Source organism: Orycteropus afer, unplaced genomic scaffold (genome assembly GCF_000298275.1).
Source record: "Orycteropus afer afer isolate SDZICR_OR568_19922 unplaced genomic scaffold, OryAfe1.0 scaffold00015, whole genome shotgun sequence".
NCBI classification, from domain to species: domain Eukaryota; kingdom Metazoa; phylum Chordata; class Mammalia; order Tubulidentata; family Orycteropodidae; genus Orycteropus; species Orycteropus afer.
In genome coordinates, this window is record NW_006921602.1 from 7,010,705 (window position 1) to 7,023,093 (window position 12,389).

Genomic DNA, 12,389 nt, shown 5'->3' on the forward strand with positions numbered 1-12,389 from the left:
AGGCAGCCCTAACCTCCCACAGCTGAGAAAGAACACGCTCATTCTGAATGAAAAAGAGAAGGACTCAATCTAATAAAAACCTCCCAAGATTAAAGACAGAAAAGCAAACAGAGGAAACAGGCATAGCTCAAGCCTCTCCTATCATGAAGGGGAAACTGAGGTCCAGATTATTGTAAATAACCAGTTTACAAGTACCAGGGTCTGTGCTAAGGACTTTAGGTGCATTACTTCATTTAATCATCACAACCCCAATGCAGAAGATGGAACACACACTTTTTACACACGAGTAAACCAAGGCTGAAAGGGGTGGAGCAACCTACCTTCATGTCACAGCTAGTGAGCTGTGGTGCTGTGACTGAAACCCAGGCATTCTGCCCCCACCTAAGTCTGCTCCTCAGGCTTCGCCCCTCCCCTTCTCTCCCCTCCCCTTCCAGGTTCCTGCTGTCTATATTCCTGTGATTCCCAAGGTCATCAGCCCAGCAGCCAGATTTTGCCTGAGCTTCAGAATCAAGGGTCCAACAGCCTCCTGAACTGTCTCAAATTTAATGGGTCCAAAGGTGAGTGCTCATTTACTCTAACCTGCCCCAACCCACTTCTCAATGGGCACCTCCACCAGCCACCCTACTGTTGAAATTCAACAATCTAAAGGACAACCTCTCTCACTCCAACATCTAATTACTGAGTTTCTGCCCCAGTACCTCCCATGCAACTCTCTCCTTCCTATGGTCAGTAGACAACTGCTTCCTACTACTACATCAGGTCTCCAGGCCTGGCTCCTCTCATCCACCCTCCATGCTGTGCAAGGATGGGCCTAAAATACAAATATAAAAATACAAAATATGATCATGCCCCTTCCCTGCCCAATACCCCTCAACTGCTTCCCGCTGTTCTCAGGATTAAGGCCCTCCAGGATCTGCCCCTGCTCCTTCCTTCCTGTTGCTCTTCCTTCCTCACTGAACTTCCATTCCTCCCTACACCAGCGTCTCTCTCGGTGCAGGACCATCTACCTGGCTATTCCCTCTGCCTGGAATACTCTTCTCCATCTATGTGTGTTTACATGATGCCTGCTTTGACTTCACTCTCAGTTCAGAAGTCCAAAATCATGGCTAGGATGCCCAATATCCATCTTCCAAAACACTTGCCTGAACCCACTCCCTCCACGTCTCTGCCCACACTTACTCAGAAATTTCCTCATTACACAGCCTACCAGGAACCCCCATCCTCCCCCAACACACACACACATACACACACACACCCTTGTAAAACCTACTGTTGTTCAATTCCGGCTCATATTCTACTCAATTCCAGAGTAGAACTGCCCCACAGGTAGATCCCCAGGTCTTTCTCCAACAAATCTGCTGGGTGGGTTTGAACTGCCCACATTTCAGGTAGTAGTGGAGTGCTTAACCATTTGTGCCACCAGAACTCCCTATAAGCTCTATTAGAGCAAGGTTTATCTGTTCCTCCCAGCACAGGGTGCTGCTCACAGAAGGCACTTACTAAGTGTTTGAATGACTGAGAGGGGAAGAAACTTCTTCAAGGTCATAAAGCCTAGTGACAGAGGCAGGACCGGAAGCTGGACCACCACCATCCAACTTGGAGAGAACTCGCAGGCCTCTGCGCCCTGCCCTCCTACCTCGCAGATTATTTCAATCCTGGTCTCAGGGGACAACAGAGTTGACACTTTAAAAGCCATCTTTCTTCTAAGGAAGGTAGGCGCCTGGCACAGTGGGGAAGGACATGAACCCTGCAGGCACTCCTGGCCCCAAGAACAGGAGAAATCCTGCCTCGCCTCCTCCCCAAAGGAGGCTCTGGGTCAGGTTAGTCTTCCCTGGGGTCCCCACCTTGCCCCAGCCCAAGACCTAGGCCTAAGCCAGCCTAGGCAAAGCTTCCCAGCCCCCGCAACGCAGGGAACCCTAGCAACCTCCAGCCCCCAAAATGGTGACACGTGCTGCACGCGCAGAGCCTCTGTTCCACCTCGCCGCTCCCCGCCGCGGACGTCGCAATCGTGATGCCTCCGCAGCCACTCGCGGAGCTCGCCCCGCCTCCCTCCGCGTGCTTCGCCCTCTTCCGGCGCGGCCCCGGGGCCTCCCTTGCGCCTCTCGGGGTGGGGGTGGAGCTCTCTCGCGCCAGTCTTCCCCCTTACCCCGCCCCCCACTGTGTGGTTCGTGTATATGTAGTAGTGGCTGCGGGGCAAACGGAACCAGTTTCTAACTTCGAGAAGTAGGTCCCGGATTTCTACTGGTTGGCGGGCGGGACAGCCATGGAGGCAGCGGCTCGGAGGCGGCAGCACCCGGGAGGTGCGGGAGGCCCAGGCGCGCAGCCGAGCTCCTCTTTCCTGCAGGCCAGGTGGGCCCGGGATGGCGGGTGGGGGGCCAGGCTTAGCGCCCGGGCACTGGGAACACGTTCCCCCCACGTGGCGGGCTGAGGGCCCCTGTAGCAGGGGCCCCAGGTAAAGCAGAGTGCGGGGTGGACCAGAGGCTGCCGCTGGAGTCGGTCTTCTCTGCACTATCCTTTGCTGCAAATCTCTCGCCTTCACCCTGCCTCCGGATTCCGTTCTCTTCCTAGCAAGGCTTCGAACCTGTGCACTGAGGTTCGATCCCCTGCTGAGAATTTCCATTTCCATCCCAGATACACTGAATCAGAATCGACATTTTTTACAAGATCCGCAGGCGATTTTTATGTATAACTAAGAATCACCTGGGGATCTTGTTAAAAATGTAGATTCTGATTCAGTATCGGGGGTGGGGGTGGGGGCGGAGATACAAATTGTCAGCAGGAGGTCGAACCGGAATGAACTGGCTCAAAGCCCTGCTTCCTGGGGAACCCGAGCCCAGTGAGATTCAGCACCCCTCTCCCTGCTGTCGCCTAACTATAAGGAGCCCAGGCGGGGGTCTGGAATCCAGACCTTCCCCTCCACCAAGGCCAGAACTCAGATTACACTCCAACCGTCTGGGAAGATCTCCCCGTGGTGCCCTCAGAGAGGTGAAATTCTGGGTGGATGGCGGCGGGCTCCCAACACATCTGCATACTCCGGGCGCCACCTCCAAATTTTGGGGGTCCCTCCAGCCCTGACTGGGACTTGGATTCTGCTTTTAATCAGGAGGTTCCCTCCCTACCTGAAGGGAACCCAAGAATGTGGGCATGTATGTAATGGAAGAGATGGTGGAGAAGGGTGGAAAGGTGGAACGGCTTTTCTCACCAAGTAGAAGTAAGTTTATTTAGTGGGAAGGCAGTGGGGCAGAGCAAGAGGCTCAGAAGCCACTTTTTGAACTTTTCCTCCATTCTGTCTCCATCTCATTTTACTGACCGGAAACATTCTTTCAAGAGGTAATTCGTTAAGCACCTCAGGTGGGTGTGCCCGGCCTTATGCCAGGTACTAAGGAGGCTGGCAAGATGAGGCTGCAAGGGGATCACGTCCCAGAGGGGCTCAGCCTCCGGGAGGGGCTGGGAGGGACAGCCCAGTCAGAGTGAGAAGTAATTTTTGAGGGCTTCCTGGAGGAAGGGGTGCTTAAGCAGAGCCTCAGAGGATTCATAGGGACATGGGAAGAAAGGCTGTTCCAGCAAGGGAGATAATTTGGGGGAAGGCAAGGGGTGGAATGGTGCTGGAGCTTTATGGGTGAAAACAGAAGTGACTGAGGATGCTGACTGGATTGTGAAGGAACTTTAATGGCCACAGGGCTGGGGCTAAAGTGAGGTACTTAGAGCATAAAATTTAAAGAATTACTTTCAGGACAACCCTGGAAGTGAGTGCTGTCTTTTGGGCCCTTTGTTCTTGTTATTGTTATGTGCTGTCCAGTTGGACCCCTCCTTGGATTTCCGAGGCAGTTATCACTATGGAAGTAGATAAGCCAACCTTCTTTCCAAGGTGTGGCTGTTGGGTTTGAACCGCCAGCCTTCTGGTTAGCAGTCAAGTGCCTTAGGCACTACTCTACCAGAGGTCCCTTTTGGGGCCCTAGGCCCCTCAATTGCTGCACTTTAGTTCTTGCCCTAAATGAATGTGACTTTTGTTCCCAGGCCCCGGGGAGCCATGAAGGGTGTTGGGCACTGGTATATTTACAGCAAAGACCCCTGATGGTATAGTGGTTAAAGCACTCAGCTACTAACCAAAAGATTGGCAATTTGAACCCACCAGCCATTCCATAGAGAAAGATTTGGCAGTTGGCTTCTGTAAAGATTTACAGCCTTGTAAGTCCTATGGAGGAGCTCTGGTAGTATAGTGCCTAAGGCACTTGACTGCTAACCAGAAGGCTGGCGGTTCAAACCCACCAACCACTCCTCGGAAGGAAGGTTGGGCAATCTACTTCTATAGTGATACTGCCTCGGCAACCCAAGGAGGGGTCGCTATGAGTTGGGGCCAACTCGACGACACATAACAACAACAACAAGTCCTATGGGGCAGTTCTACTGTGTCCTATAGGATCACTAGGAGCAATGGATTGGCTTAGGTTTTTGGTGCTTAGAGCCAGTTTTAGGAAGTTTGTGATATAATTAGGTGAGGTGTCTGAGAGACTATGCTGAGGGTAGTAGCTCTTTCTCCTGCTACTGAGAGTAACATGGACCAAAGGGCTATGGTCTGTGTTTTCTTTTTTACTTAGAAATTTACTGAGTCCATGCTTTGTATTTTAGACCCATTAGATCACCTAAGTCTCACCTCACCTATGAAGTGAATTATTTTACTGAGGAGGAAACAGGTCCAGATGATCTAAGGAGCCTGCCTAGGTTAAGTCTTGTGCCCTGGACTATCTGCCACAGCACATGCCTGTGACTTCCAACCTTCTCCAAGGAAGTCCCAGCCTACTTGCCAGCTCTCTCCTTCTGGGGAGCCTCTGACTGAAGGAATGTCTGTGTTCTGAATCCCCATCAAGTTGGGGAACTTTGACTGCCCTGAACTGTGGAGCTCCATTTAGAACAGCCTGTGGGCATCAGATATGGTCACCACTTTGTCTCATGCTTCGTTGTCTAGCATATTACTTAGTCTTCACAAGCTCTCAGTGAGCTTCTAAGCAACACATCTAATGTACAGAAGAGGGAACCGAGGCCCATCAAGGTTATGTCATGTGCTGGCAAGAACTTAAACTCAGAGCCTCTGAATACTGGTTTCTGTTCTTCCTACTCCATCTTGGTTGCCAGGTCGTGATGTCCCTCTTTGCTGCTGCATGAGTTCTCCACCAGCCAGCGTGTTCCCCAGGGATGACATGAGGGGTTTTCTCTCTCCCAGAGTGTCTCTGGACCCACTCTCCCTTTCACTGCTGCTCAAGACAGAGGGCAGGATCATCCTGTCCAACTCCCAGGATGCCAGCATTACCTCTGCTGCATCCATGCTTTGCTTGCGGATGACCAGGGACTCAATACTCTCTTCTGACTACTCTGTTAAACAGTTACTTGTATTATCATCAAAGTAATGCATGTTTAAATCAAATAGTACAGAGGACGTAGAGCAAAAAGCAACAGTCGTCTGCCCTACCCATCCCCTGCACGGAGACAACCACATTTCCCTCTTTAGCTGTTCACATTTTTAAATAATAGGCTTATAATAATAACAAACACTTATGTAGTGCTTTCTGTGGGCTAGGCACTATTGTGAACACTTTGCATATATTAGCTCACTTCAGCCCTTGAGATGAAATCTACTGTTGTCCCCATTTCACAGATGAGAATACTGAGGCTCAAGAAGTTAAATAACTTACGATGTGGGAAGCAGCAGAGCTACTTAACCCAGACCCTCTCAAAAGTCCATGCTCTTAAATGTTATACTCAACCACTGTTTCTTGGATTATATGACCTACTGACCCTGCTATAAAATGGCTCACTTTTACCTCCCCCAAAGAGCCCTTAGTGGCACAGTGGTTAAACACTGATGCTAACTGAAAGGTCAGTGGTTCAAGCCCACCAGCTACTCTGGGAAAAAAATGAGGCAGTCTGCTTCCATAAAGGTTTACAGCTTTGGAAACTCTATGGGACAGTCCTTCTCTGCCCTGTAGGGTCACCATGAGTCAGAATCAACTTGACAGCAGTGGGCTTGATTTGGGCTCACGGTATGTGCGCCATGTAAATGTTGTTCCCTACAGAGCCAAGTAATGTTCAGTGATCACACTTACTTTCCTGCATTGCTTTTCTTTTTCCATAATTGCCTTAATTTTTTTCTCTCACCATTTGCCTTCACTTCCTCATTTTTATTTATTTTTTTTTTGTTCCCACTTTCTATCAGGTCAGGTATTTCTCTAGATTCTTTATAAGGAATCAAAAATCAGTCCCTCCAATGCCCCCATGTATGGGTCCCAACTTGATTCCCCCAGGGTGAGACCCTTGCTTTTGTGCCAGGCAGTCCTACAGATGCCGCTAAGCACCTTGAATATTTCAGCCGTATGGTGTGCGCTCCCCAGCTGCTGTGGGATCCGTTTCCCCATGTGGTAGACTTGTTAAGCTGTGGAGAAGAGAACAAGCCAGCCTTGTTTCAGGTTACCTGCCCGTGTGTTCTCACCGTTGTTCTTGAGACCTAAGGCTAGCTGGGCTGGGGGCCTCAATGTGGAGTCAGGAACATGGCACAAGTTGGAGGTTGCTCATTCCCAAGATGGGGCTGGAGGAGAGGATGCCTTACCCTCCACGACCTGCCTCCCATAGTCTGGGTCTTAACAGAAGAAAACTAGTCCAGTGCTGAGGAATCTTGATTTCAGACTGAATGTCTGCCCAGCGCCTGCCTTTTTTTTTTTTTTCCCTGTCTCACTCAGCTAGTCTGGACTAATGACCGAGATCCCCATAACTAAGGAGGGAACAGTTGCTGAGCCCATAACAATGTGCCAGCGGCCCCTAGCTTCCAAGGAGCCACATCCAAATGCTTCTCTAGTTTTCAAAAGCCCTTGATTCCTTATGCCAGAAATCCCACCCTTTGCCCAGTTTGGAGTAAAAGGGAGTAAAGTATTGAGGAGTCTCACTCTTCTCCATCAAGGTTCTTTGGGTCTGGATATTATGTTTGCTTTTTGAGGACACTAATGGAAGCTCTGGTGGCATAGTGCTTAAGGCATTTGACTACTAACGAGAAGGCTGGCGGTTCAAACCCATCAGCCACTCCTTAGAAGGAAGACTGGGCAATCTGCTTCCAAAGAGATACCGCCTCAGAAACCCAAGGAGGGGTTGCTATGAGTCAGAAATGACTCGATGGCAGTGAGATATCTGCCCAGTCTGAAGACCCTGCAAGTCTGACCTTCTGTTCATCTCCCTCCATAAGCCAGGCATCTCAACTCTATGCAGTGCCTTTCTGCACTTCCACCTCCAGCCTGTGATCTGCTTTCTTTCTGCTTTTCTGCTGAGGCAAACTCACCCTTCCCTGCTTTGAGGCTGCCTTCCTGCAGGCAGTCTTTGTGTACTATTCCAGGCCACACTGAGCACTTTCTAACATATGGTTTATTGTAACAACTGGAGCAGAATAGCATGCTGTTAAGACCACAGGCCTTGAATTGAGACAGACCTGGGCTTGAATTCTGTGCTATTCAGGAGTCCTGGCTTGCAGAAATCCAATGTGAACTGTAACAGCCTTTGCAAAAGGGAATGTGTTGGTCATGTGACACGGCCGCTTGCCTTGGGGATGCCTGAAACTGGGAACTTGAACACTGTCAGGGCTGTTTGTCCTCCTTTCCCTGATTCTTTCCACAGGGCTGCTTGATTCTCATCTGACTATCCTTTGAGACTGGAACCTTGGCTACTGGCAGCCCTAGGCTAATATCCCTGCAGCCCTAGTATCAGAGAGACACCAGCTCTTGTCACCAACTCCCATTAGTAAAGTCCCACTGGTTCAGCCTGGATCACAGACCCTCCCTGTGGCCAAGGAAACAACATCTCTTACAAGGAGATGGGAGGTTGGAAATAGGTCGACAAAAGTAGTCACTGTACCTCCTTACTAGGTGGGTGACATTGGCTAAATCCCTTACACATACACACACCCAAGCCTCATTATCCTCATCTGTAAAGTAGGAGGATGACAGTTCCTGCCTCCTGGTGTTGCCGTGAGGATTAGATGAAATGGTACAGGTACAGTTCCCAACACAATATACATTGGCATCCAGTAGATGTGGGGACACTGGGTAGAGATGACAGTAAGATTTAGTTGCCCTAGGAAAGAGCCACTCTACCCGTCTTACCTTCTACCAAAAGATGATAAGATCCCCCAAGAACTTAACTTCCTCGTCTTTGGGTTCTGCTATTCGCCCAGTGTGGACCATTCTTGGGATTGGCTAAAAAGGATCCTGGAATGTTACAGAAGCAAGCCTCTAAATTAGCCAATAATTACTGAGCTTAAGCCAGATACTGCGTTGAGAACTGTGGGATATGAGCTCATGTCACACCACTCCTGGTCATAGGATGTAGTGGGATTCCTGTCACTGGAAGTATACAGGTCACATCAGGGATGCTGCAGTGGGGATTTGGACTCTGATGGGGAAGTGGGTGAGCTAAGAATCTTAACAGTCACCCTTCTTGGGCAGTGTTTGCACAGGGAGATAGCTCAGGGGGTGGGGGGCAGGAGTGCATGGGAGGGAAGGACACAGGAAAGAGTTAACTATGGGGAGGAAGTGGGAAGAGAGCTGTTACATTGTGGGGAATTGCAGTCAGTGTCATGAAACAAAATGTGTATGAACTGTTGTATGTTGTTATTATGTGCCGTCGAGTCGGCCCCGACTCATAGCGACCCCTCCTTGGGTTTCCGAGGCAGTATCACTGTTGTATGGAAAGTGAAATTACTCTGTAAACTTTCACCCAAATCACAATAAAATTTAAAAAAAAAAAAAGCCCTTCTTCTTGAGAGTCTATATGAAAGAGCAGACTCCAGCATTGTGACATTTCAGCCAGACTGTAAATTAGCTAATGAAGTGCTCCCTATAGTGGGCCTGGCGGGGCTATGGGAAAAGGTTTCATCAGGGAAGCATTCTTGGAGGAAGAGGCACATGCACTAACCCTTGAAGTTCAGCTCATCCAGGAATAGCTGATGGCAAACTGCTTTGGAGGAGGAACAGACACCAAAAGATGTGTTGTCAGGTGGTATCTCACTTCTTGTCATGTCTCTCACATCAACTTGTCCCTGCTCACTTCTTTTCTCTGTGGACTGGCTACTCTCCATCTAGCAACCAAAGGGAGGGAGGTCCTGTCCAAACCAGTCCCTATTTACAGATCTCATTGGAGAGATCTGATTGGCCCATCTGGAGTCACATGCCCATCTCATGGCCTAATCACTTGGGCACAATGATGGGACAGAAGTTAAAAAGCACACATTCTGGAAGCCTAAAGGTTTAGGTCCAAATCCTTAGCTGGGTGACCTTGGGTGAGTTACTTAACCTCTTAGGCCTTAGTTTTTTAATTTGTAAGGTGAGAGTAATAATAATCTAACTTCAAAGGGTTTCTGTGAGGATTAAAAGAGTTAAATGAGATAATACATGTAGAAAGTTAACTATAGTGCCTGGAACATAGTAAGTGTTCAATAAAGGTTAGCTTCTATCATGATCATGTTTTATATTTTTTTTCATCTACTTTTGCTGCTTTTTTCATTTTCTCATCATTCCATGGAGTTGGCAGGGAGAGTTCAGTGTTGTTCTCCTTATCTTCTTGAAGCACAAACAGGCCAAGGTCAGGGCAGCCGGTGCCCATATTCTTGTCTACTGAGCCAAAGCCTAGTGTTCAGCAATAACCCTTTCCTCAGAACTTAATCTGTGTGTCTCCTTCAGCCCTCTCTGTGGCCCATCTCTGGGGGAAGATTCCCATGGGAGGAGGTAAAAAGAACTGACCCTCCAGTCTGGTTCCTTCCCAGGCACAGCTCCATCAAGGCTGATGAGGCTGCCCGCACAGCCCCCTTCCACCTTGACCTCTGGTTCTACTTCACGCTGCAGAACTGGGTTCTGGACTTTGGCCGCCCTATTGCCATGGTGAGTGTGAAGCTATGAATGGAGCCCTGACCAGGAATGAGGAGACTTAGTGTGACTTAAATTAGCTAAGTGACCTTAGGCAAGTCATTTCCCTTACTAGTAAACTGGGATAAGTGGCCTGGATGCTTTCAGATCCTTTAGCTCTGTGCCTGTGGCCATTGAGGCAGCTGTCAGAGTATCAAGGAAGTGGGAGACCTGAATAGTCATGTTCCCTGACCATCCTAATCCCACACATTAAGCTGGTAAACTAAACAGGTTTAGCTAAATCCCTAAAACAGAAATATAGGAAAGGAAACAGCATCCCCATCGCCCTTCCCCATTGCCTTGGGATATTATTTTTCTAAAGGTGAAGAGTAGAGGCTGGGTCTGCATATGATGTATGACTCTGAGACTTGGGTAATTTTTAGTGCCATCTGGTGAAACCATCTCTTTCCCTTTGAGGCTGCTTCATGCATTGATACAGTAGTGGCCACCACTCGAACCCAACAAAACCCACTATCTTCAAGTTGGTTCCGAGTCATAGCCTATAGGACAGTAGAACTGCCCCGTGGGGTTTCCAAGGCTGTAAATCTTTATAGAAGCAGACAACCATATCTTTCTTCCAAGGAGCTACTGGTGGGTTCAAACTGCCAACCTTCTGGTTCCCAGCTGATCACTTTGACCCCTGCACCATCAGGGCTCCCTAGTAGCCTCCACAGATGTGCCTAATACTGGAAGAAAACCAAAGCCCCTCACTTGTCATGAATAGATAGATAACAATGTGAAAAAAAATTCAGTGAGGTATCACCAGGTATAAAATTACTAATTTGTGTGTGTGTGACAAAAAATAACACTATCTGATGCTAAAATTGTCACTTTGTGCATTCTCGTGATAATGCCAGTTAACAAAGCCCTTTTGGAAAGCAGTTTTCCAAGATGATAGTTAGTGCATAACATGGTAAGTGCTCGATAACACTTTTACTGAATGAATAACAGGAGGTAAAAATGACAGTTAACACAGACTAAGTACTTAATCTGTTCTGAACTCTTTATGTGTTCCAATTTATTTAATTCTCACCTGTTATAATCCCCATTGTAGAAATGAAGAAACTTGAGGATAAAGAGAGTAGGTAACTATCTCAAGGTAACACAACTAGGAAGTGGAGGAACCAGGATCTAAACCCAGGTGCTCTGGGTCCAGAACCCATTCCCTTCCCAACAAGGTTAAACTGTTATGTATATTTCAAGAACCTTGACATGTTTATCCCTCCTGATCTGGTAAGGTGGTTTCAGAGACTCTGCTGTGAGGAAGTAACGAGCTGGAAGAGAATAGCCTCTATGGCCGAAAGATTCATCACATTGATTATAATAGCCAACATTTGGAAGAGACTTCAGTGTCTAGCAGTAGGGACTAGGGCAGTCAATGCTGCTGTATCCAATACAGGGATGTTACTTGGCCATTAAACAGGAATTATGAAGATATAGAGCAACCTGGAAGATGTCTACAGTTTAATGTTTAAGGAGAAAAAAATGTTTCTAAGTGACAAGCAAACAGACTGACAGCAAGTCAAGTAACAATTTCATATACACTGACCGAAGACTTGAAGGAATAAAGAAAAGCTGTCCTGGTAGTGGTGTCGAGGAGGAGGAGCTATGGTGGGTGCTGGTTCTCCTTGCTTAGACTTTTTGGGATATTGTCATGCAGTTTTTTAAAATGTAGGAAAAAAGAAAAGGCACTGAGCCAGAAGTTGGGACAGCTGGCCAAGTGTGTAGGTGAACTTGGACAAGTCACTGTTGTCTGGGCTTCAGTTCTCTCATCTGTAAAAAGATTGCTCTGAGCTGCCTTCTAGCTTGAAACCCTCACATATTTGCAGCCAGAGGAGCTCCCTATCAAACAGTGATGTCTGGGGAGTGAGGAGAAGATGGAGTCGGGAGCAGGTTCATAACTCATGACCCTTAACTCACTAGGACTCGTGTCACCTGGCTTATTGGGGGCCTTCTGGGCTTATTACTTCACCCTCCTGCCCAGAGTTTCTGTGGCCCTAAGTGCGGCTCATTGAAAGAGCCTCCCACACTTGCCTAGCTAGGGGAGGGTTCTAAGAACCAGAGCAAATCAACACCTGGCTCATGTGTACACTGGAGCTTTTCTAATGTGTGCATGATATCCCCAAGTCTGTAGTAACTAAAAAACAAAACAAACTTTTATAAATTATAAAAGCAATATAGTTGCAACAAGTCAGTTCATACCCAAATGTTTAAAGAAAGATGGGTTAGATCCCCCCTACCCCTTACCCCTTTCCACTTTAACCCCTAACAGTTTGGGGCACATCCTTCCATTTCTTTCTCTGCTGCTCATACAAATATATATATTCATGAAACAAAATGTGTATGAACTGTTGTATGTTGTTGTTATTATGTGCCGTCGAGTCGGCCCCGACTCATAGCGACCCCTCCTTGGGTTTCCGAGGCAGTATCACTGTTGTATGGAAAGTGAAATTA

At 48.1% G+C, this 12,389-nt stretch overlaps 1 protein-coding gene across 1 annotated transcript in view; it reads left to right on the top strand.

Annotated features, from left to right (window-relative positions):
• The first annotated feature begins 2,263 nt into the window (after positions 1 to 2,263).
• The window catches only part of CLN6 (CLN6 transmembrane ER protein), a 17,601-nt gene continuing 7,475 nt past the window's right edge, over positions 2,264 to 12,389 (top strand). Inside the window, exons 1-2 of the mRNA XM_007957358.1 lie at positions 2,264 to 2,349; positions 9,797 to 9,911. Coding sequence (XP_007955549.1) covers positions 2,264 to 2,349; positions 9,797 to 9,911 — 201 coding nt within the window. The remainder of the gene's footprint in view (positions 2,350 to 9,796; positions 9,912 to 12,389) is intronic.